At 42.7% G+C, this 25,838-nt stretch overlaps 1 protein-coding gene and 1 long non-coding RNA gene across 3 annotated transcripts in view; one reads left to right on the plus strand and one right to left on the minus strand.

Moving 5' to 3' along the window:
• Positions 1-5,944, plus strand: part of plod2 (procollagen-lysine, 2-oxoglutarate 5-dioxygenase 2) — a 23,222-nt gene extending 17,278 nt beyond the window's left edge. For both annotated transcript variants that reach the window (XM_049749159.2, XM_049749160.2), the window contains 6 exons: positions 363-476; positions 690-755; positions 923-1,027; positions 2,164-2,310; positions 2,573-2,698; positions 2,769-5,944. In XM_049749159.2, the coding sequence (XP_049605116.1) occupies positions 363-476; positions 690-755; positions 923-1,027; positions 2,164-2,310; positions 2,573-2,698; positions 2,769-2,924 (714 nt within the window). In that variant the 3' untranslated portion in view covers positions 2,925-5,944. The remainder of the gene's footprint in view (positions 1-362; positions 477-689; positions 756-922; positions 1,028-2,163; positions 2,311-2,572; positions 2,699-2,768) is intronic.
• Positions 980-23,025, minus strand: LOC125985937 (uncharacterized). The gene is made up of 3 exons (XR_007487503.2): positions 22,690-23,025; positions 17,936-18,083; positions 980-1,092 (listed from the first exon to the last, which is right to left on the minus strand). It is a non-coding gene; the product is annotated as an uncharacterized lncRNA (long non-coding RNA).
• Positions 23,026-25,838: the final 2,813 nt, after the last annotated feature.

The following is a 25,838-nucleotide window of genomic DNA, read 5'->3' on the forward strand; positions in this document are numbered from 1 at the left end:
GATTTTGAGTCCAAAAGGGAAATATTGCTCCTGGGATTGCACCCCCTCTATCCCCTGTTCTCCTGGCCTTCCTTTCACCTCACCAACACCCACCCTGAACTGTTCCCATGCCACCGACACCCGTACGAACGCCCCCTCCTGAGCCACTCTTATACCACCCATAAATAATCTTAGATTATTTATATGGCTTCTGTTTCTGCTCTACCTAAGTCAGACAAACAAACAAAAAAGTAGTAGAGTGCTAACCAATCATTGTGTTTACGTAGAAGCATGAATAATGTATAGCTGGACTTTTATGAGAGACATTTTAAAGAGTGCATTTTCTGCCTGGTGGGTAACGACCTCTTTCCTGTCTGCTGCAGGGAGTCTTCATGTACTTAACAAACCGCCACGACTTTGGAAGGCTCCTTTCCGTGGCCAATTATAACACTTCTCATTATAACAGTGACTTGTGGCAGATATTCGAAAACCCCCTGGTAAGTAACTACCGCCGCTACCTTTCATTTGCAGAGCTAAAGCGCAACCACCTGTGAAGCTTTGCAGGCATAATGAAAAGAATCAAGTCATGAGATGTGACTCCTAACGTGCCATGTGGCACCATGGGAGACTGCTAGAGGATTAGTGCTGCCTGGTATTCAGGTCATCAAATAGTCCAACAAACGGCCTCTGATATGAATTACTCTTTGCAGGACTGGAAGGAGAAGTACATCGATCCAAACTACATGAAAATTTTCACTGAAAACTATTTGGAAGAGGTTTGTGTTTATTTTGATTTTATTTTTTTCACTGACAAGAATACAGTTTGGTTGAATGCCGTACATGGACTCCATCTGTTTTTCATATAAATAATTCACATTGCACTATGAACAACTCAAGGTGAAGGTGGGATTTAAAAATAAGTCTTTGTATGTCTGCCCTGCAGCCTTGTCCAGATGTGTTTTGGTTCCCGGTCTTCACAGAAAAGGCCTGTGATGAAATAGTGGAAGAGATGGAGAACCATGGCTCGTGGTCCGGTGGCAAGCATGAGGTCAGTCCTGCTAGCATCGCCTCACTGAACACGCACTCACAGTAGCCTGTTGTTCATTCCAGCATCTGCCAGCAGCATGCAAAATAAACCAAAGTCATTAATGTTTGGGACAATTTGACCTTCGGCTAGTTTGTTCTTCATTGCATTTGGTGGAAGGGATGCAACATGGTCTAAGGAAGAGGCTAATAAATCTCTGCTTGGATCTATTAGACATTGCAAAAACAGTCTAGAGGCTCTGGCCAAAGAATAACCTTTTAAATACTGTAGAAAACCGCATGACCTGGAACACGGGCCTCGGGAGAGTTCAGACTTTTAAAGAGTGACAAAACTACCGGGAACTTTCCAAAGATGTTCCTAATGGATGGCAAATAAGAAAAAGGAGGAAATTGTGAAGCATTACGACCAATGAAGCGTTGACTAAAGAACTGCATATTTTAACTGTGACCCGTTATATTTTCTCTTCATTCATTCAATGACATCTTTTGTGTACGCTAATACCCAATGCATGTGCTCAGAGTTTCCTCCATTAGGCGCAGAATTCCCATTTGAGAGAAAAATAATGTTTTTACCTCACTGCAAAGAAATGGTGCCTGCAGGAGTAAATAAAAAAAAAAAAGCAAACAGCAATAACAAGAGAGCAAAGAATTAGGGGCATCCCCTTTGAAGACTTATAAAAAAAAATTAATGAGGTGCTTGTCTTTGTTGTCTGATAGAGGGCTGTAAATTTGAAGGAAGCTTTTTTTGCTGGGGGCGGTAGGGTTGTATATTGACCAGATGTGAAAAGAAAATCGACTGCCTGAGTTTATGATTACCCATACGGCATGAATACCATCGTAAAAGGGATTGTGATGTTTCGTTGATTACATCTATAATGTCTTTAAGTTTTTAGGACATTGGTAATTAAAGTCCCACCCCCGAGAATAGAAGGAAGGTTGTTATGTCGCGAGAATTGCAATTAAACGCAGTGAACTGACGAGGCTGGCTCACTGTCACACCGAAGTCCTCAGAAATTGTCCATCTGGGAATGTGTTAGCGACTCAGCACTTTTTAAACATAATAACCAGGCGGATCTGTCAATCGGACTCAAGGAAATATAATAACTATAATTTGTGTACTTTTGTGTGTGTGTTCAACAGGACAAACGGATTGCCGGTGGCTATGAGACAGTCCCGACAGATGATATCCACATGAAGCAAATCGGATTTGACAAGGAGTGGCTTCACTTTATCCGAGAGTTTATCGCGCCTGTCACGCTAAAGGTTTTCTCCGGATACTATACCAAGGTGTGTAAAGCCTCAGAGATGTGGCCAGGGGTGGTGTCGCAAAAGATATTTCAAATTCAAATGCTCTTTGTAGACTTGCATTATATGACATAGGTCCCGGAACATTTCTGACACCTTGTATTCTCAAAGGCCAACAGCTCCAGTAGCATAAAAATGTTGGCAGTCCCCCAAAAAACATGCCTGGACATGCACATGTTGTAACTTTGTGATGCATGAAGACAGAGTTGACAACTAAGTTGATGTATTTTCCATCCCGTTGCAGGGCTACGCACTCATGAACTTTGTAGTCAAATATACTCCAGAGAGACAATCATACCTGAGACCCCACCATGACGCCTCCACCTTCACTATCAACATTGCCCTCAATAACAAAGACAAAGACTTTCAGGTAAGTGTATGTGTCAATTATCTGACAACGTGATGAGACTGTTTTGAAAGCATGTCTTTACACTTCTTAGGGTGGCGGCTGCCGTTTCCATCGGTACAACTGTTCCGTAGACTCGCCAAGGAAAGGCTGGAGCTTCATGCACCCAGGACGACTGACTCATCTCCACGAAGGTCTACCCACCACCAACGGCACACGCTACATCGCTGTGTCCTTCATCGATCCTTAAAAAAAAAAAAAAAACGGCCTTGTTTTGCGCCTCTATTTTTGTAGCTATGCATTTTTTAAAGCTATTTGCTTTAAAAAGTTGAGTGAATGCATGAAGCCAATCTCTGTCAGACAGAGTGTTGACTGGAAATGGGAAATGCGTACGTGGTGAATTGTCACATTAAATACACAAAAGTCGTTTTGCTAGCAGGGTACACCGACAATTCTTTTGGTGATGAAAGCGAGTCAAAGTGTTTGTGGTTCAATGATCTATCTTTATATTTTGCACAGCAGAAATAAAGATAGGTTATCAGAACTCGCCGTGAGTTTTATCTAAACTGTGTGAGTTAAGGTCTGTCACCTGCCTCTTGAACATTCATCTTCATTTTCAGAACAAAATCTGAGGAATAAAAATGTGTGAATGGATTTTACAACTCAGAAAATTGCCTTGTTAATTTATTGCCAAAATGTAATAAAAATCTAACAGATTTGAGATTTGATTATTCAGATTTCTATTTTGAGGTGCGACGATTAATTGACAACTAATCAGATTCATCGCTAAATTCTCACAATATCAACTGACTCCTTTAACCTGTCCCTTACTCAACATGTCACATGCAGAAACAATCAAGTTTGCTTCTGAACTGTTTGGATGTCGGCTGATGAGCTTCACCGGTGCAAATTCGGTTCAGTTTACCTTGGGGAAAATCGAGTACCGTAATGTTCAGACTATAAGTCGCGTTTTTTTTTTTTTTTTATAGTTTGGGTGGGGGGGCGACTTATAATAAGGAGCAACTTATATGTGGGGGTTTTTCAAAGATTTCCCCCCCCCCAAAAAAAAAAAAAAAGTGGAACCGCGATGTAGCAAGGGATTACTGTAATTTGAATTTCAAGTGACGTCAGCTGCGCGGCGCGGCGTGCGCGGCGGTTGTTTACAAAAAGGACAAAGATTGATCACGGGATGACGAAGATGACGAAGGTCCCCACGTACTACCGGCATCATTAGCGGCTTTGTTTCTAAGTGACACGGAGGATGAAGAGTTTGAAGGATTTAAGGATTTGGAGTGACACAGAAGGTTTCAAAAACTATTATGGCTTTTACGCACACCCGGTCCTATTCTATGGAGCTCTCTTTCACCTCCGTGGATGGAAGTCTGGGGCCGGCGATCAGCCGGGTGGCTGTCCGGGGACGGTGGATGGGGCTCGGTCATGGCTTTTACGCACGCCCGGTCCTATTCTATGGAGCTCTCTTTCACCTCCGTGGATGGAAGTCTGGGGCCGGCGCTTGGCCAGGTGGCTGTCCGGGGACGGTGGATAGGGCTCGGTCATGGCTTTTACGCACGCCCGGTCCTATTCTATGGAGCTCTCTTCCACTTCTGTGGCTGGAAGTCCACGCCGCCACACACCTGGAAGTTTGTTTTGTTAAGTAATGAGCCGTTTACCAAACCCACGTCTTTCCTTGAACTTTGTTAAGGCTACAATATAGTTATATAGTAGATCTGTGGAATAACGACGAGGCTGACGTCAGTTGCTCACGCGCGGCGTTGTTGACATAAAGGACGAGGAATTTGATCGATGGATTTAATGATTTAGAGTGCACAGATGGTTTGATAATACTGTTGCTTATATAATAGTTATTTGATATCTAATTTATATATCGTTATATGGGCCTGTGGAATATTTTGAAGTTGAAGCGCCGTCAGCCGCGCGCACCCATTGTTGACAAAGGACGATCGATGGATTTAATGATTTGGAGTGACACAGATGGTTTGATAACATTATTGCTTATACAATAGTTATTTGATATCTAATTTATATATCGTTATATGGGCCTGTGGAATATTTTGAAGTGCAAGCGCCGTCAGCGGCGCGCACGCATTGTTGACAAAGGACGATCGATGGATTTAATGAATTGGAGTGACACAGATGGGTTTATTAACGTGTTATTTATGTAATAGTTTTTTTGAATAACTCTGAATTTACGTCAGGCCCGTTCTCAGCTCTTCGTTTGTGTTTATGTCACGTTAGCATACCTATCGTTTAGCCTGTTGTTGCTCGTTCATGTCTGGTCTTGGTGTTGGATTTTGTCGAATACATTCCCCCCCCCCCCCCCCCCCCCCCAAAATGCGACTTATACTCCGGAGCGACTTATATGGTTTTTTTTTCACATTATTGGGCATTTTATGGCTCATGCGACCTATATTCCGGAGTGACTTTTAGTCCGAAAATTACGGTATATACATGCAAGTTGCTCACATAAGGAATGTTAAAGCACAATAGTTGGGAGGTTTATTTATCTTTGTCTACCACTGCGATGAGTGATCTGTCGGAATGTCATATGTTTGGAGAGATGCAACTTAATTTCTTGAATATCTTACAAATAATTTCGCCACCGAGGGGAAAAAAAAAAGTACACAAAATCTGAACTTCCCATCACTTGTGGTTATATTTTACAAATGGGGCTACACTGACTGGCTTCCCACAATGAGGCCAATATCAGGGAAATACACAAGTTTCTTGTTAGAAAAATTGTATATATATGTTATCATGCGTTCTCTAATGAGTACTTATTCATAATGTTACTGTTCAGTATGCTTGCTGCTTTGCCTTGCTTATTCTTATCTTGTACAACAGAACAGAAGGATTATGGCTGGGTCAGGGGCGAGATGACGGTTGTGTCAAACAAGATACTGCTGACATCTCAGCGTCCACCAGAACAGATCGTGAAAACAACACGTCAAACGATGCGTCATGAACCTTCTGATCTTCCTTAAAGAACGTCACTTTCTCTTCTCATCTCTCGGAATATTGCTTAAACTGTTTTGCTGATATAGCCATATCTGCACACAACACTTTGTGCGTCACTTTTTGTTTCTTTTCTTACGAGACGAAGCCACAATCTCTTTCCCCCCCCTCAAGGGCTAATCGTCTCACACTGTGGCTAGGGCATTCCCAAATAAAAAGAGCGAGGAGTGTAAACAGATTTTTAGTGTAGTCGGATTGCTGTAAGTCTGAATGCACTCCTCGCGAGAAAAGACTCAATATTCTGCCTCACTGGTTTTGTCTGCTGATCCTTTTGCTGATTTTGAACCTAACATTTCTTCTCCACCTCGGGTGAAAGCAAAATGTACGAATAGCTGGTATTTAACAAGTTGGGTGAGGCGGGAGGATGGGGTCAGCTCTTTTCCTCAAAGAGCCCTTTGTGGTCATCACTCCCCTTGGACTACCTTGCAAACAGTCCCTCTGAAAGGAGAGATTGACAGCGGAAAAAAAACCCAACAAAAAAAACATCCCTCCCCAAACTAACAGATTCTCACAGGGGAGGATAAAAGTTTTTTCAAGTCAGAAATATTTCTTAACTTCTTTTTGTTTTTTATACAAGTTTTTACAAGCCAAACAGTTTACCATCAATACACTAGGTGAAAGTACTGCTTAGTCAAATTACACGGTGGCTTCCTCCAAAGTAATCAGCTACTCCACCCGCTTAGACAGATATTGATTTATGATGGCGACAAGATGAAAGAAGGATGGATGTGAGAGTTGTCCAAAACCACTGAAGAAAAATACAAGTTACACTGCATGCTTTTCAACAGCTATTTTGGGAAACTTTCAATGATCGTTCGGTCTGTTTTGTCTGGTTCCTGTGCCTGCTGAGGAAAGAATGGGTGTGTTTGGTGTTCTGGTCTGAGGGTCCAAAGCTGACTTGTGTTTAGTTTCTCATATCATATTTTACAACAAACAAATATTCCAAATTGTAAGTGACAAGCGACAGTCCTTGCAGTGTTCAACCGAGAACAGATGTCGATACTTGTGCCACGTAACTCGATTGCAGCAGCCTAAGATCTGGTGTAGCTATTTATTCATTGCTACATTATAATTTTAGGGTTCTGCTTCTTTGGCTCCAGATTGCACTTCTTCCACTACAAGTCAGTCCAATTCTTTTTTGTTGGGGCTCTGAACTTTTTGCTCTCTGAGGAGAAACATAAGGGCAGTGTCCCGGTCTGACCGTGGCTTTATTTTGTCTCTGACAGGTCGTCGCGAAAGGATGATTAATGATCACGGTCGATGGCTATATAATGCTTAAGGAACATATTTCCAGAGCACCAATGCCTAACAGTTCATTTTTTTAAGGTAGTCAGGTCTTTGAACAGTATTTCAATTAGTGAAGGCTGGCTGTACCGTCTCACAGCCCACTTGCAAGAATTACATATGACAAAGTAGAAGTTAATCACGGGTACTATGAGATTTCCTTTGTGTGAAATTGTAATCACTTCGTATCACAAAAATCACTCCACGGGGCCTTTTAGTAAAGCTTGAGATGGTAGGAGACATGGGGCAATTATAATATCCTGTTTCGACAAGGTGCTGCAAGGCGTAATAACCAGGTTGGCTGTCTCTGGGACCATATTTAGTCTTGGAAGGTCAAGAGAACAGTACCAAAGTTAAGTGCTGCTCATTATGGAGCACCAAAGACCACCCCGACACTTTCGCTTACTTTCTCCCTCCATTTTCACTTAATAACAGGGAAGGGAAGATGTGAGCAATCCCAAAGGCCTTTCAAGCAACATAACCTCCCAAGAATGCTAAGCCCGGATGCCGACTGACTCCGTTCGTTATTGTATTTTCGTTACTTTGAGGATTGTGTTAACCCCTAATCATGCCTCAAAAGAAAGCAAGTGGGAGCAGTAAAGCCATCCTAAAACACAAAGACGCTCTTAAAGCAATGCGACAGTGACCGCCCGGCGCGCTGCGGTTGCGCGATCGAACCAAAATAAGCTCCCTGCGCACCGAGGTCCACTTAAATTTTGCAAAGTACATCAGGACTTTAAACATATTTTCTAAATTTCAGCGACGGCTCTGTTACAATAATGCGACCAGCGCGGTGCAGTTGCACGGTCGGCGGTGCGCTACGGTTGCGCGTTCGGTGGTGCGCTGCAGTTGCGCGATCGGACAAAAATGTGCAACTGAAAAAATGCTTAAAAAAGGCGGGGTTTTTTTTGTCTTGGAACGGATTAAAATTTTTTCCATTATTTGTAATGGGAAAAATAGATTCGGAATTCGACCGATTCACTTCTCGAACTACCTTCTGGAACGGATTGTGGTCGAAAACCGAGGTTTGACTGTACTCCATATTAATCCACAAGGTCAATTTTGGATTATCCAGACACTTAAAAATACAACGTAAGGCCACAAAGCTCAAATACGATTCTTGGGCCAAAACATCTTCAGGTAAAATTTTGCTGCGAGTCTACTTCCATTTAGTGTCAAGGCTGAAATAACTGAGGTGAGTTTGCAACAGCGGATTGCTACGCCTGCACATGTGGTCAACAACTATGAGCAAATGTTTACTTAGCACAGGTTGTGTAGATTACTTTTCAATTCAACCAAACACTATTTTGTAAACTATCACCTATCAGGCGTATTAATCTTCTTTTGTGTTTATTTACACTGATAATTGTTAGAGATTCGCTCACTCCAACTTATTTTGCAAGAACCACACGGGAGACAAGTAAGTCATTTTAGACACCTGCAGGTGGAGAGTCCATTCGTCGCTGTGCGTGCAGCGATGTTCGAATGGAGGTCTAAACTCTCCCAACTGCAAGGTCATATTTATTAAGAGAAACAGAGTGGGGGGAAGAGTAGGCTGAATAGGAAGCCCTTGTGCTCTAGTCAAAACATATCAGGGGATGTTTTCCGACCTTGTGGAGGATGGGACAAGGTAGGTTATTTATTACCGGTTGCATTCCAACATAATCATACGATAAGGATAATCTGAAAAACCCTAACAATAATGAGGGGAGAAAGTGACTGTCCAGGCTAAACCACATGTTACGTCAGAAGTAACCACTCCCTTGAACCGATTTTTCTTCAAACTTTATGGGAGACCCATATCTAGACTATTAAGAGGGAAATCATTTGTAACGCCTTTTTCCCGGACTACATTGGCCATGCTTCCAAATGTAGGCCAATCTGAACAGAAGGCGTGAACAATGAGTCACGGTTGTCTGGGCAGGGCTGACATCATTTCCTGTCAGGCACAGTAGGTCTGGAATGTAACCCCCCACTCCTTAAACGCACAGTCACCCATCGCAAACGTAAATTTAAACTTTGAAGGGGCTTTGAAAATAATCTTAAGAAAGTCAGCCTAATGGTTCTTCAACTGAGGCATTTCAGTTAAATTTGTCACGCAGTGAAGTAGCACAAAACTACAATTAGCCAAAAAAAAACTTTGGGATGATGATTCGCTTGAGTGCTTGCTGGAATTCAAATTGCAGGGTAATGCCCTCCTCCTCTGGGCCCACAAAAACAGGCAGAGTGTTTTTCCTCTATGATGTCCCAGTGCGGATGGAACATGAAGCTTCATGCCAAAATGCTGATGTTACAACTGTGAAGTGAGGAAGTACCATCCCAAAGAGATGCAACGGAGAACAGTATACAAGCTTGACATGATTTAAAGTGATATACATCATCCGAAGCCCATAGTGTGACTTATGAGTTCGTGAGCAATCGGAAAAGAGCTCTCTCTAGGTATCTGGAAACAACGTGTGGAACCTATAATGTCGTCATGGCGGCTGTATCTCTACAGGCTGTCTGCAGCGTGGGATGGACATCTGGTCAGCAAAGAACAGGAGTGTTTGGCAGCGAATCATGCTGGGATTGCTACACATCGGGTACTATGGAAATCCAGGAAAATCGTTTAGACTATGCGGTATCACTCAAGATGATTGCTTATTCTCCGTGTGAAGCCATACATCCCGCCATCTTTTTTTTTTTTTTTTTAGACCACTTGCCCTCATTAGAGTTGCAGCGAAACTGGAGCCTGTCCCAGTTGACTTTGGACGAGAGGCAACTGTTCAGAGTCGCAGGGTGTGTGTGTGTGTGTGGGGGGGGGGGTTGATATACGGGAAAACGAGCTAAAGCACGGAGCGGTCGCCAGTTGGGCAAAGGGCACAAACAAATAACTTCACAGCCATCTAATTTAGCCAGTGCATGTTAGAAATCCAGTGTGTGTTAAAATTGGAGTAAAAAAGCTTTGATTCAAAAGTCTGCTTAACATTTGCCTTCAAAACTTGGTGTAAAGTTGTGGTCAACCTAATTAATTAGCAAAGCAGAATTCCAAATGAAAATTAAATACGGCTCATCCTGCAGCTGGTATGCCCCCTTGTGTTTAAATGAGGTTCTGCCTCAAGCTGCCTCGGCGGTTTTCAAACTAGGCTCGGTAAATCCCCAGGGGGCCGCAAACCGTAACAACGGGGTCCACAAATTAGCTTGCAATAATGGTGCTGTTTCACTAAAAACTGAGGCCTAGCAAACTAATTAACCAAACACACTAAAACAATTGGAGCCTCTACTTTTGCTAATTACGTATCACCACGCCGCAGTCAACATTTTGAAATCACCTCCTCAAAAGATGCAGTCATTCAAAATGTTCAACCCCAAAAAAACAGGAGTGCTGATTCCGCTACAGCGCACAAGGAGGTGCCATAGAGCTGCAAATGATTCCTTCAAAACTCCCAAGCTGCTGCAAATGCCACAAATAACTGAGCTCATGATTGACGATGTGAGGTTTTAAGTTTCGGCTCCATTCATAGAGGGCAAACTGGGTCATGGTGTATAAACATCATTTAATAATAATGCCAGTTCATTAGTGCAACACCCAAGCAATCTCTTTCATCAGCTGAGTACGAGAATGCCAGTGGGGACTTGAAAGCGCATCGGGGGGGTTCGGGGGAGTTGGGTTGGGGAGCCAGCAAACAGTTAACGTGGTTGCTCGGTGGATTTCTGCGCCTTCAGTGAATCAGTGATCACAACTGAGCTTCAAGTGTAGAGTAAACAAATGTTTTCACGAGCATCCATTTGGGACTCATTGATGTCTCATACAAAGTCATCGATGGGAGGATGGAGATTTCGCTTTAAGTTTGCTTGCATGTAAACTATGTAAAGGGCTCATATTGTGGATCATTTTCAAATCTGTGTCACACTTTTTTTAAAAAAGCTAAATATACGGGTTTGGGGAGGGGAAGTTGTATAAATAATGACATACCGGTGCTATTCAGGAATTATAGATAGCTGGAAAATAAAGATATAAAACCGTCGTGGCGGGCGCTCTTCGATGTTTGCATCCAGGGAGATGTGATGGATGTCAGCAGGAGCCATGAGGTGACGCCAAGGGTTGTCTGCGGCGTAATAGGATGTGAGGGATTCTTCTCGAGGTGGCTTCCAAATGGCTCAGAGATGAGGACACTTATCTACCAACATTGTGGTCCTGAGAGGCAGCTTGTGGTGGGAAAGGGATGGAATTGGCTCTTCACCGCTCTTCGGGTCTGATTTATGGTGACACCGCAGGCACCTTGCTGCCATGTTATTTTAGCAGCTGGCCAATGTTACACACTGACTCACATGGAGGTTACATGCAAACGTGAGCAAAGGGGGGGAAGATACCAGCACAAACGATACTGTTATCGGAATTCATAAATGAATATGTAACAGTTTATCCTTGGGTCTTTTTCTATGACTGTAGAGTTTTTTGATTTCAAATATTTGGCTCAATAAAGGTTTTAAAATGCTGCTCTTCATCACCAGTTACCATAGAAAAGTTATTCTTGCGTCTAATGGCATCAGGGCATCTGGCTCCCAGCGCAAAGGTCATCTTCAAAATGTTTTTGGTATGAATATTAAATCGTGCTTCGGTTAACTGGAGTGGATGTCTATTCAGCCGTTCAACAAAGAACTGAGGGACGTTTTGCTATTCCTTCCTCTGTTTTCCCGCTTCTCTCGGAAATTTCGGCCTTTCTGAACTCGACCCTGACCTCAATCCTCACACTATCCAAATAGAAATAACCCAGATGTGAATAAAACCCATTCAATCAGTCACGATTTCCGAATAAATTTTCTTATTACTACCACAAGAATCTCATGTCAAAGATCTTCAGTCCGAAAAGCTTGGCTGGACCATTGACAGGATTTTTTACAGCTACGGTATGTGCAAGATTTCAAAAGTGCTGCTTGTGAGTGCCAAATCACACTTTATGAGTCATTACGACACAAAGCTCAGACATATAAAGACTATACGTGCTTGATGTCGGTCCAGATACCAAAATGAAATATACGAGATGGATGCTAGATTGAGACATACCACCGACTCCCGCTATCTTCTCGATCCCCATAACACACTTCCTGTGTGATTTTCCTGTGGTTGATCTAAACAAGTAAGCAATAAGAGACAAAGCCCTATCTGCAGCCATCCCATTGTCAGCGCTGGCTGCAGGGAGGCAACAAGAACGTTTCAATCAGTAATGGGGATGATGACGAGTCGCCACACGGTCGGTTATCAAAATGAAAATGAATTACAAGAGCATCGAGAGATTGTCAATTTCAAGCACAAATATCACCAAAGTGTTCAATTGCATCTGTTTAGCTGCGAGTGAAGACGACATCATGTTCAACCTTAGCTGTCCTAAGAGGAGAGGAAAAACAACAAAAAATAATATAAATATTTGAGTGCATTTATTCATGGTTGATGAAGTTTGCAAGGCCAGCACAAGCGGCCTTAATGGCTGGCATAGTTCTATATTAAATGAGGAAAGCGAATGCTAAGACCGCTATTTTCTTGACCATTGTAAGTCTTTATCATTCATTTTACAAAGAGAACCATGGTCAGTTTTAATTGAATCCCATGGCTGAATTCATTCGACGAGACGTTTATTATGATTCTTTGTGCTTGCAGTTTGCACTGTATCGCACCGTGAATGCAACGAGGTTGGCAGTCTTTTAGGGAGCGAAGTTAGTCCCTGACAGCCAGTCAAACAGAACTTTGGGTCCATGTTTGGCGACATCAAAGAGTGTCTGACTTGGTATGTTGCTAACAGATGGCAAGAAGCGATGAATCATGCAAAGGACATCCGCAATGCACTGTTGCTTGTTGTACCCCTGTGACACCCAAGAGTGTATTCTTTAAAAACATCAGAGAATCTAACAGACTCTGATGGTTGGGACACTGACAGAATCATTTGAAAGGACATCATCATCAATCAGGAAGTATGGTCCGAAATGGCACAACCTTAATTATTGGCTTGGCAGGCAAATAATATTCATACAGTATATAGAAAATCATTCCGTAATTCCCACTCAGAGGCTTTTCCTCAAGAGATCGACGGAATTCAAAATGCAGAGATTATCTGGTTCATTGTTCTTTTTGTCAGGAAGGTTGGGTTTTGGTTTCCTATGCCGTCGAAATGTCAATGTAGTCGGGAGTCGGAATGTGCGCCGCGGGGAGAATGTTGTTTACGGAAGTAACATGGCTGTCGCTCTCGGAGGTATGCAACCATTTTACATTACAAAAGAGAGAAGCTGCGACGGGGAAATGTAATTATTCACCTGATATTTTCCATTCAGACAGACAATCTATTCAGGCTTGTTCATTTTTCCTGCTTCTATATGTGAAATGATACTGAACACAGAGCTGACTTAAGGCAGAGACGGCTGGCTCAGAGTCCCACCAATCAACATTTCGTCAGAAAGGGCCAAGAAAATGGCTCACCAATTTGGAAGTTATGGCTACTACAAAAGACACAGACAGCGTGAGGTTCTTTTTTTGGAAACCAGAACACACAGAGGGAACACGTTACGGTTTTGCAATTCGGTCAAATTTACCGGACGCACTGTTAGATCTTTTGGCTGAAACCAATGACCTCAAACATTGCCTCGAGCGCAACTGTTCTTGCTTCCTAAATGATGTAAAATAATGAGCGAAGCGGGGCATTTGCATTGCAGAAGTTAAATAAAGCAACAAATAAAAGCTCAAAGCTGATTGGACCAAGAAATTTAAACTCCGCCTCCACGTAGTGCAAGCAGTGCAGTCAAGTGAAACTGCAATTTTGCTGGGCAAAAAAAAATTAACATCTGCGAAGAGAATAGTCATGATAAGATGGAACACACTCAGCGTTAAAATGCTCTGGCCTCAATAGTCTGGTAGGAATGGCCAAAGTTGATTTGCGGCCAATCAGTGACTGCTGGAGAGCAACTAATCAGTGTTTACAGGGAGCTTTGCAGCAATCAGTTTCCACGAAACCAATCTGACTTGGGCCCACAACGTGATTATTGCTAGCCTTCATTCTGATTGCCATGTTGGACATGCAGCAAGACTTACACAACTTTTGTTGTTGTTGTTTCTTTGAATGCACCTTTGCATCTGGCTATTTAAGACCTAATCTAGATTGATTCAACCAGCAGACCCGTTTTGTATTTCAAAACAAAAATCAGCCCAAAGCCATACTGCTCTCAGAAAGAAACAAATACTGTGAAATTGTCAGTTCACTGAGTGCACTAGTCGTTCGTCACGCAACCGAAAAACGAAGGCGTCATTTCATGAATTCATGTATTAACTGTGGCTGGCTGCAGATGTTCTTGCGCGCCACAGTTGAAAAAGGTCAGACTGTTCTTTTCCCGTTAGACAACACATCCTAATTATTGCAACAATGCACAGAAGATGTCAATGCGCATTGAATCCGAGGTTTGTGTCGCTCAGCAGTTGCGCATGGCTTGGTTCAAATTATGCTGAAGCCCATGGGCGTGTTAGGGAAATGGGACAGCAGTGATGGGCAACATCCCGTCCGCAGAATCCGTGAATACAGAGGAACTTCCAAAATTTAATCAGATTAAGAAAATATAAAAAATTATTAACACCACAATCAATGCTGAATGTAAAATTTTAACACTATTAATCAAGAAGGTTAATAGGATCATTTAAAAGCTTATTGTGCCCATTCATGGTTGAGCATAGAATTAAAGTAAACATTAAATATCCCAAAACACTTCTTTTACAGTTGTGTAACATTGACCTTGAGAATAGATAATTAACGTGCTTACTCACCTTTTTGACTTACCTTCTCAACCGCTCAAATCACCAATGGTCAAGCAGTAACAAGACGTCCATCATTTATCGACAAAAACTAGACTTACCTTAACAAATTTCTAAGCAAATTTTTTGGTGGGTATGATAAAACAGGATCAAAAACATATTGACGCTGACATATAAAGAATGACTAGTCTTAATGATTAAATATTATTTAAAAAATAGAGGATGGTGAATAAGATCTTATGTATCAACGCACAGCCCCAAATTGTTTTCAAATTTCAAATTTTCTGGTATGGAGACAGCATAAGAATCATGTTGGATAAATTCCAGCAATACTAAATTACTGTATTTTTTGGACTAAAAGTTGCTCCGGAGTACAAGTCACATCAGCCATAAAATGCACAATAAAGGGGAAATAAACATATATAAGTCGCACCGGAGTTTAAGTCGCATTTTGGGGGAAATTTATTTGACATAATCCAACACCAAGTACAGACATGAACCAGCAAAAACAGGCTAAACGATACGGTATGCTAACGTGACAAACACAAACGAGGAGCTGAGAACGGGGCTGATGTAACATTAACAGTTATTCAAATAATTATAACATAAATAATACGTTTATCAAACCATCTGTGTCACTCTGTTAAGGATCGGACAGTACAGCCAAGTGCGTAGCGACGGACTTTATTGGAGAAGGGGATGATGGGAACGGCTGGCGCTGGAGCGGCGATCGGGCTGGAGAGGACAAACGATTCTGCGGGGGTTTCAAATAGTCAAGCGAGTCAGTATCTTCGGGACTGATGAGCGAAGCAGCATCAAGGGACAGACTGACACTCGGGTCTGCGCTGGCGGCGCTGATATAGCGCTGTCCATGAACCCGTGGCAGGTGACGGTGATTCCGCTGACAGGGGGGCGTGGTCCTGTCGCAGGTGGCACCAGCACGTGACACACTCCAAATCATTGAATCCATCGATCGAATTCTTCTTCCTTTCTGTAAACAACACTGCGTGTACGGCGCACCGCTGACGTTGAACTCATCGTCAGTTGCAGTTCAAATTATTCCACAGGCCCATATAACGATATATAAATTACATATCAAATAACTATAATATAAACAATATATATTATATATCAAATAACTATAATATAAACAATTTTATCAAACCATCTGTATCACTCCAAATCATTAAATCCATCAATCGAATTCTTCGTCCTTAATGTAAACAACGGCCCGTGTCCGGCGCGCCGCTGACATCGGACTCGTCGTCAGTTGCAGTTCAAATTGTGCCACAGGCCCATATAACAATATATAAACTATATATCAAATAACAATAACATAAAAAACAATTTTATCGAACCATCCGTGTCACTCCAAATCATTAAATCCATCGGAATCTTCGTTTTGTGTCACTTTAAAAAACAAAACAAAAAAAAAAAAAAAAAAAAACAGCTGTTGAACTATGGGTGCCGCTGACGTCAGCCTCATCGTCAGATGCGGCTCCAATTATTCCACAGATCTACGTATATAACTATATTGTAGCGTTACCAAAGTACCAGGCATCACGTGGGTTTGGTAACCGGCTTTTTATTTCACAAAACAATAGCTCAACATATGAGCCAACACAGTGCTATAAGCCAGTGTTTCCCAACCACTGTGCCGCGGCACACTGGTGTGCCGTGAGAGATATTCGGCGGTGCCGTGGGAAATTGTCTAATAATAGTTACGGAGCACATTGTAAAAAGGATTGCCAAATCACTGGTCAGTTAGCGCAAGGCCTGGTTATCCACTTACTAATTGCGCATGCATGGTTAATCAGAGAATCTTGAGATTTCATGTTGTGTCGGTCTGATTGTTCTGCATCGGTACATATTTAGTTTGCTGCTGTGTGCATTTGATAACAGTAACGCTCTGATGACCGTGGTGCGTTTGCGTACTGATGGAAATCCCAGCATGTAGCTCAATCGGAGAATCTGGATTGTTCATTTTTACCAACATAAAATACTCAGTCAAGTCGTGACACCTTGACTGTGATCACCACTCAGTTGCCACGCCAGAACAGCAGTGTCTTAAAACGTGACTTTGTTCTTATCGTCGCAATATTTATAGGGCTAGTCTAAAACAGTTAAAGTCAAGTTGATTATTTTGGATTTTAATCACAATCAGTTTCAATAGTTTATTCCTTACACTGTTTAAACCCTTTTTAAAAAATTCACTTTTATTAAAAAAATACAATTTAAAAAATCTAGTGTATTTATTTATTTGTATTCAATTATTCCACTTTCTCTGTACATACATAGGAATAGGACTATATTTATATAGCACGTTCACAACTTCTTTCGTAATACAACAAATTTTATTATAGAAGCTGGTGTAATGCCTAACAGATTTTTGTTGGTGGTGTGCCTGGAGATTTTTTTCCAATGAAAAGGTGTGCCGTGGATGAAAAAAGGTTGGGAAACACTGCTATAAGCAAGCGCCCTGGATCCTTCACAGCCTTGCTAGACAATCGGAAACTACTAAAGTTTAACAACATAGACGTTGCTACTTTGAATAAACTATATATCAAATAACTATAACATAAATATAACCATCTGTGTCACTCCAGATCATAAAATTTCCTGACTTCGGAAGTCAGTGAATGGAACTCATTGTCAGTGAGGCTCCAATTATTCCACAGCCATAGTGCACCCTCATGCGGTTTAAAGTGAAAATAACATGTGAAGTGATCAACTATACAAGTAAGTCAGCAATGTGTTAATGATCAAGTCAAAATTTGTGAATAATTACACATATAAGTCTCCTCCCCCCACCCAAACTATGGAAAAAAAACGCGACTTATAGTCCGAAAAATACGGTATCTCTGCCACTGGCTCCACTTTTACCAGGCAATATTTTGCTGCCATAAAAAAACTTTAATAGAACAATAATTTGTCGTGACAAATTTGTAAGCGGTAATAAATCTTTCTGCGAGAAGACAATAAAAATCATGATGCTTCTGTCAGCCATAGTGCAAAAATCATTTTACTTGCATCCGTATTATTTTATTTTATTTTTTTTATGACTAAACGTAACGATGATAAAACACGCGCCCGGATGGATGCCTCGCTTTGAGACCCACTTGTGCTTTTCTTTCCGGGTTACGGACAATGAGGTTTTCAATGTACGTACTCACTCGCTTTCTCCCGATTTCGTAGGATGAAGGAGGCGGCAGCCCGCCTCTTCTGGATTCCCTCGGCTGCTCCTCACCTGTGGCACCATGCTCCATCGCTGCCATAAATCAAACAAGTCAAATCTGATTTATCTTCGTGCTCTTTCAGTACCTGACGACAGATAAAAGGGATACTTCATTATGAATTGAAGAAATCTGAGAGGACCAAAATATTTTATTGACATGACGTCATCTGCCCATACCAAACGAAACCGTTCTGCTTTATGAAACCCTAGCTCGAGCTCGATGCATTCCGTTAAATCAACCTCCAAAAGATGAGAGCGAGCGTCTCGAATATACGGCGGGTTGAAAGGAGAGAAAAATATCAGCGCTCTTAAAAAGCAGATACAAAAAAAAAAAAAAAAATCATTTCAAGAGCTACAGCACACCTCAATGAGATGGAGCGATAAGATGGTGTGCATTATGGATTGAATGAAAGAGAGCAGATCGGTTTGTAATCCAAACATTAGCATTTAGTTATTTGGGGGGGGGCAAGGGAAACCGCAGCCTTTGAAGTTCTCTCTCAATTGATAATTCACTCTGGTATGAAAGACGGAGAGATTCAAAAGAGTTGTCTATTGAGATTTCAAAAGGTAAGTAAGTAGCTAAAGGGGCTAAGTGCTGTGGATCCAACATGCCATTCGAAGCTTCGTTTTGTTTGAATTTTGAATTTTATTTTTTTTTTTTACTTCAGACAAGTAAATATTCCGCTCTTCGGTCCAAAAAAAATGCAATTTTATTAATGGGCCACATTTGCAATAGGTGTAATAAAGGAAAAACGAAAGTACAGCTGGACGTAGAACCGAGTGGACGAAAATACGCGACAGAGCAAATTTATGAACGATAAAGAGAAATTACATTTTCAAAAGGAGTCAGGGGAGTGTGACCATCACATTATAAGTGACCTGATTTTCATGGGCGGTTATTCAAATGAGGGAAAGACCGGCAGCCAAGAGAGAATTCTGGCAAGTGTGGGCCAGATCCTCAGAACTCGGCCCTTTGCCCTTCACCCCCACAGTGCAGCTAGCAAGCAGATAGACGGTTAAGGCACTTTGACACGAAATGCAGAGCAGATGGCACTCGGTGGGTGGTGCCGGGCAGTGTCTGATATCGGAGGCCACGCTGAGCCGAGCCGGGTCCGCCTTGATTGGTGTCTGCCTGACCCGCTGCTCGCTTGATTACCAGCGGCACATGCGGCTTGTTCTTGTTTGTGTGCTGACAGCACGCTTGGAAAAAGTCACCGTTGGCGCGGATTGAGCCACACGGTCAGCGCAATGTTTGACGGCAAACGACGTGGCTTGACATCTCCGGCGAAAAAAAAAAATCAAGCCGAGTGAGGGAGATCGACGCTAATGTGCATTATAATGCCGTCGTCACGGTGAATTGCAGGATGTCGAATATCATCCAGGCAATTCCAACTCAGATTTATATTTATTTCGCATCAAAAATAAAAATCTGTTTTAATACTTTTAATGGATGTAACAGATGTAAAATGTTTTTTTTGTTATCCCCGTTGAAGTTGCCTTCCCACGTGCTGTCACTCAGCTTTAGTGGAAAATGAGCGATCCCCTCACCGGCCGTTGAAATATGAGCGACCGAAGTCGCCGGTGACATTTTGATCCGATCGTTGTCCTTTCGGAAATGTCCAAGAAGTGCATAAATGTTTTCTTTATGAAAGCCATCCGTCAGGTGAAGTGTTACGGCTTTGTGCTCATGAAAACCAGCGGCGCTGTGCCACTTGTGATTCGCAGGTTGGTCCTTCGGTTTGCTTCAGTCACCCTGTGATGGGAATTAATGTTGCTATTGATCCTCTCAAACCAATGAAGGCTAAAAAAAATGCTTCTGGATTGATTTGGTCATCGGCATCTGGGCACCTGGATTAGACCGGGACCAAAATCCACGTCTGGTACATACAGAGGACTCCGCGTTGTCTTCTTCCAGCAGCCCTGGGCTGAGAATGGCCGACGCGTCCCCATCGCCCCTCGCCTCTCTTGCTCGCCACGGCTTGCCTTTGGCTGCCACGAGCAGATGTCGCACGTTGCCTCCTAGCAACGGCCGCAGCCGCTTGGCAACAAACACACACCTGCTCTACTGTCGTACTTTATTCGCATCCACAAACATGCATGTCACGGCACGTATAAACACTTAATCCCCGCCAAAAGCCGTACATGCATAAATAAGAGCACCCGGATCAAAAGTATGAGCAGGTATTAGCCACGTCACACATTTTTCATGCTCGTGCTCGGAAAATGTCACGTAGTACTCGACTGGTACTTGGCGAGCAGGCACTCTGCGGTAGTGAACATTTTAGTAGGAGACGATGAACCAAAGTGCACGTTTTCTTAGCGATTTGGGATCTCCAAAATAATTTTCAGCTATATATATAGAGAGGCAAGGAGACGTTCTCATCGCTTCGTTAACCAAGTGTGAAATAGCTCTGGCTAAGTTAAGGAGGGCGACAACCATTAATACTGATAAAAACGGGACGAGGTGCTCTCAAGGTGAAATGTGACCGAGCACCAAGAAAGTGATTTATGTCACCTTCGCTTGCAATCCTGGATTAAGATCCCCCCCACACACACACATATATGCACACACACACACTTTTCAACCTTGTCTTACTTGGACCGTTCAAGACAGTACAATATCACATACAAATCCTAGCGCCGATCCACTTTTACTAACATGGTGCAGCTCGGGGCTTGATTCTTGAGCTCTGAAAATTTCATTTTAATGTGACCCTGAGCATAATTTCTACAATCCGTTGTTTCAACAGCGTGGTGCTATTTTGTGTCCAGAAGCTTTGTGACACCAGAGTAGTGTTATACTGATAAAGTTATTACTTTACCAAGGGACTGTCTATTAACTGGAACTCATAACATCATCTTGAATTGCGCTTTTGTGCTGGTCGGAGGCATCTCTACCGAGTCTAAACTAAAGGCCAGAACTTTGTGGATGCTACGCTAACTCTGGGAAAACTGGGTTGTATTTCATCTTTTCCTTTCAAGTCCGGTTTGAAACATTCCAGCCTTGCGTCATTATCCTCACGAGCTACGCCGTATCTTTCATAGAGGATGTGTCCGGGGTTTGTCACATCCCTAATTGGCCAAATCAACGTGCCATACATGCCGGCGGATCCGCTTTATTAGACTAATCAGCTCTCTCGAGGCTGCACGAGACCCTTGTCAAATTGTTAATAAGGTCCTTGGTCAAGATCAGGTCGGGGCGCCGCAGCCTTCTGGTAATTTAAGACGGGAAGACGGCCTGCGAGAGTCTTTGGAGAGGAGCCCCGTGAAGTCGAAGCTGAGCTGGAAAATGAAACTTGTATGGGGAATGTAAAGTCATGGCTGCATCGAAGCTCCCGGACAACAGCTGTGCTCTAGTCAGCCGTCCAAGTTGGTATGCTACTCAGAGGTTTGTCCTCAACATGTTGCCCCATGAATAATGAATAGCACCCGAGGAGGAATATGCACACGCACATTTAATTCCGCCGGCAAACGCGAGAGGATATTGCCTTCCGCGAGCGACTGCTCGTTTCAATTAAACAATATAACGCTTCTTACTTACCCCGACGCTTTCCGGTGGCACAATAACATAAGATGAAATTGCTGCAGTTGCTTACCGAGACCCCCGTAGATAGCGCCGAACTTCAACTTTAAAGTTTGAGAAGAAATGGAAACCATATCGCAGTCACAGATCAAAGCCGTGTAATTGCGTCGCCAAGATACAGTGCGCAACAGAGCAACAAAACACAATTAACCCTCGTGAGTGGGGCCAAAAATGGCGGCCTCTGTTTAGACTTTTATTCATGCTCAGAAATTTAAAATTGGATCCCTGCGCCAGTTAATAATTTTCTAAATCCATCCATCCATCCATCCATCCATCCATCCATCCATCCATTTTCTGAACCGCTTAGTCCCCACGGGGGTCGCGGGCGTGCTGGAGCCTATCCCAGCCGTCATCAGGCAGTGGGCGGGGGACACCCTGAACCGGTTGCCAGCCAATCGCAGGGCACACAGAGACAGACAACCATTCGCACTCACACTCACACCTCGGGAAAATTTGGAGTCTTCAATCGGCCTACGAAGCATGTTTTTTTTGGAATGTGGGAGGAAACCGGAGTGCCCGGAGAAAACCCACGCGGGCCCGGGGAGAACATGCAAACTCCACACAGGGAGGGCCAGAGGTGGAATCGAACCCGCACCCTCCTAACTGTGAGGCGGACGTGCTACCCAGTGCGCAACCGAGCCACCCATTTTCTAAATTATCTTAGAAAATAAAATGACGATTTGATTTGAAATATAATAGCCTAACTTTTACTAACGACCCAGGCTAAAGCTTGTCTTACATCAACATTCTTAGCTGACAGGAATTACTACTTTCCTATTCGGTAGTGCTTATATGTTCAAATGGGTCCATTCCTGAATAGCAATCTGCAAGGAGAGGGGGAAGGTTTGAGCTTCCAAGTCAAACTTTGTACATTTGAGGCCTTCCCTACTGAAAATATTCCAAAAACTGTCGCCTTCAGGTTAAAATGATAAAGCAATAAAGAGAAAGACACGCGGATGAGGCGAATAGCGAAACTGTGCTGAAGGAACGGCTTCCTGAGGAGAGTCGAAGCAAATCTTCAAGCAAAGCCTCGGAATGATACTTCCTAGGGAGGAACCTTTGTGGCTAGCTCTCGTTAGGCTGCCGCAAAGGCGGACTTCATGTCTCACCTCATGTGGCCTTCACACCGACACCGGTCATTATCTGCTGCACTTCCAACTTCAACAACACTCTTGAATTGTTTCTATCCAAATAAAGATTTCAAATGCAAAAGCTGACTCTCGAGCGACCGTCCACCGCAGACCGCTTAGCATTAGCAGATTAGCATTAGCGACAATGTTAGCTTCTGCCACCGCAATCCGACGTCCCCATCCTTCCACCTTGGTGTATTTTGGCGCTCTCCGAGTGTCCTTCCCGTTTGGACGCCAGCCTTGTGCAAAGTGTATAAATTGCCTCTCACATTAAATGAAAGCTCACATCATGATTCGGTCGTTTAGAGGAGGAAATTTGCGCGCAGTGAAGCCAATTGGGATAATAATTCCCAATGACCCTGTTTTTTTTTCCTCTCTCGGCCGCCGTAATGCAATTTCAATTTCCTGACGTCCCTTCAGGTCATCGAATGTGCCACGGGAAGGTAAACCTCATTTCTATGCTTCAGTATAGAGGACTGTCTCGGAAAATTTGAATATTGTGATAAAGTTCTTTATTTTCTGTAATGCAATTAAAAAAAACAAATATGTCATACATTCTGGATTCATTACAAATCAACTGAAATATTGCAAGCCTTTTATTATTTTAATATTGCTGATTATGGCATACAGCTTAAGAAAACTCAAATATCCTATCTCAAAATATTAAAATATTTCCTCAGACCAAGTAAAAAAAAAAAGATTTAAAACAGCAAAACAAAATCAAACATTTGAAGATGTCCATTAATGCACTCAGTACTTGGTTGGGAATCCTTTTGCACGGATTACTGCAACCAATGCGGCGTGGCATAGAGGCAATCAGCCTGTGGCATTGCTGAGGTGTTATGGATGGCCAGAATGCTTCAATAGCGGCCTTTAGCTCATTTGCATTGTTGGGTCTGGTGTCTTTCAGCTTCTTCTTCACAATACCCCACAAATTCTTTAATGGGGTTCAGGTCTGGGGAACTGGCAGGCCAATCGAGGACAGTAATGCTATGGTCAGTACACCACTTATTGGTGGTTTTGGCACTGTGGGCAGGTGCCAGATCATGCTAGAAAATGAAATCATCATCTACATAAAGCTTTTCAGCAGACGGAAGTATGTAGTGCTCTAAAATCTGCATTTACTCTGGACTTGATGAAACACAGTGGACCAACACCAGCAGCTGAAATGGCTCCCCAAACCATCGCTGACTGTGGGAACTTCACACTGGATTTCAAGCAACTTGGATTTTGCTCCTCTCCAGCCTTTCTCCAGACTCTGGCGCCTTGACTTCCAAATTAAATACAAAACTTGCTTTCATCTGAAAAGAGAACTTTGGACCACTCTGCGACTGTCCAGTGCTTCTTTTCCATAGCCCAAGTCAGACGTTTCTTCCGTTGTCTTGAGTTCAGAAGTGGCTTGAGCATGGGAATACGGCTATTGTAGGCCATTTCCCGGACACGTCTGTGAACAGTGGCTTTTGATACCTGGACTGCAGCTTCAGCCCACCGTCTTTGAAGCTCCCCCAAATTCTGGAAGCGACTCTTCTTCACAGGGCTGCGGTTATCTCTCTTGGTTGTGCAACGTTTCCTGCCACATTTACCCCTTCCAACAGACTTTTTGTAGATGTGCTTTGAAACTGCACTCTGTGAACAGCTTGCTCTTCGAGAAATTTATTTTTGTGTCTTACCCTCGTGATGGAGTGTGTCAATGATGGTCTTCTGTACAGCAGTCAGATCAGCAGTCTTCCCCATACTTGTCATTTAGTTTACTGTACCAAGCTGAGTGTTTTTCAAGGCTCAGGAAACCCTTGCAGGTGTTTTGAGTTAATTAAACGATTCAAGTGATTAGTTGAATACCCTACAAGTATACTTTTTCATGATATTTTAATATTTTGAGATAGGATATTTGAGTTTTCTTAAGCTGTATGCCATAATCAGCAATATTAAAATAATAAAAGGCTTGGAATATTTCAGTTGATTTGTAATGGATCCACAATGTATGACATTTTTGGTTTTTTAATTGCATTACAGAAAATAAAGAACTTTATCACAATATTCTAATTTTCTGAGACAGTCCTGTATATTTTTGCGGCACTGACTTGCAACGTACTCACAGGGCGATTTCCTCATAATCAATTATTCGAGCTCTAACGACAAAGAATGCACAATACTGATAAGAGTGTGGACTTTTTTCCCCTTTTTTAAATGGCGAGCGAAAAGACAATTTGAACAAAACCCTTCGGCAGTATTTTTTTCCACTCTATGTCAAAAATAATTATTCAACATAGCTTCTAAGGGAAAACTCGATCATTCCAATAAGTTGTTGGGAGGGGGGGGGGGGGGATTAACCCTTCCTGCGAAGGACAATCATATTTTTTTTATCTTGAGTTTTGGCATGCTTCGCAGACGTCATATGAAAGTGACAAATTAGGCCCCTTCTGCCTTTTGATTTCAACACAACGCCATGACTCAAAGTCACGCTGACCTTTTACAAGCAACATCTGTGGGGAGTTGGGATTTATGCTCGCCCGCGTGGGCCTCGTGCCAACACGCCGGCCGCCATTTTTCTACCATTAAACATGAGTTATGTCACACTTCCCATTTAATCACATGCTTTTTTTCTTGCCTATTTTTTTTTTCTTTTAAGAACAAGCCAAAACGCAGACCTCGGACAACGATTCAGCGCGAGCCGACCCATATGACAAATTACACCTGCAATCGCACTTAAAGGTAATGTTTGCGGGCCCCAAGGACAAGAGACTAACAATTCCATTAAATGTTTTCAATTGACCTTCACGGGTGTTGGTTTGTGCACAGTCAATGTTCACAACAATCAATACTGCCGCTATTAAGCTATTACTCATTATTTCCATCAGAGTCGGGCACAGCGTCAGGCAAACGACAAACGACTACTTTGACTCATGCAACGCGTTAGTTCACCTCCGCTGCATGTTCCAAAGCCACTTGTAACAAGCAACAGGGCCAAAGGAATTTATTTGAGCTTATTTTACACATTCAGAATGATTTGCCGTATGCAATACTTTCACTTTAAGTGCTCAAATGAGATCTGCTCAACGACATCATAAAAAAGTCAGTGAGCTGGTGGATTCCATTATGTAATTCCACAAATGAGCAGTACACATTGT

This window comes from Syngnathus scovelli, chromosome 18 (assembly GCF_024217435.2).
Source record: "Syngnathus scovelli strain Florida chromosome 18, RoL_Ssco_1.2, whole genome shotgun sequence".
Classification (NCBI taxonomy): domain Eukaryota; kingdom Metazoa; phylum Chordata; class Actinopteri; order Syngnathiformes; family Syngnathidae; genus Syngnathus; species Syngnathus scovelli.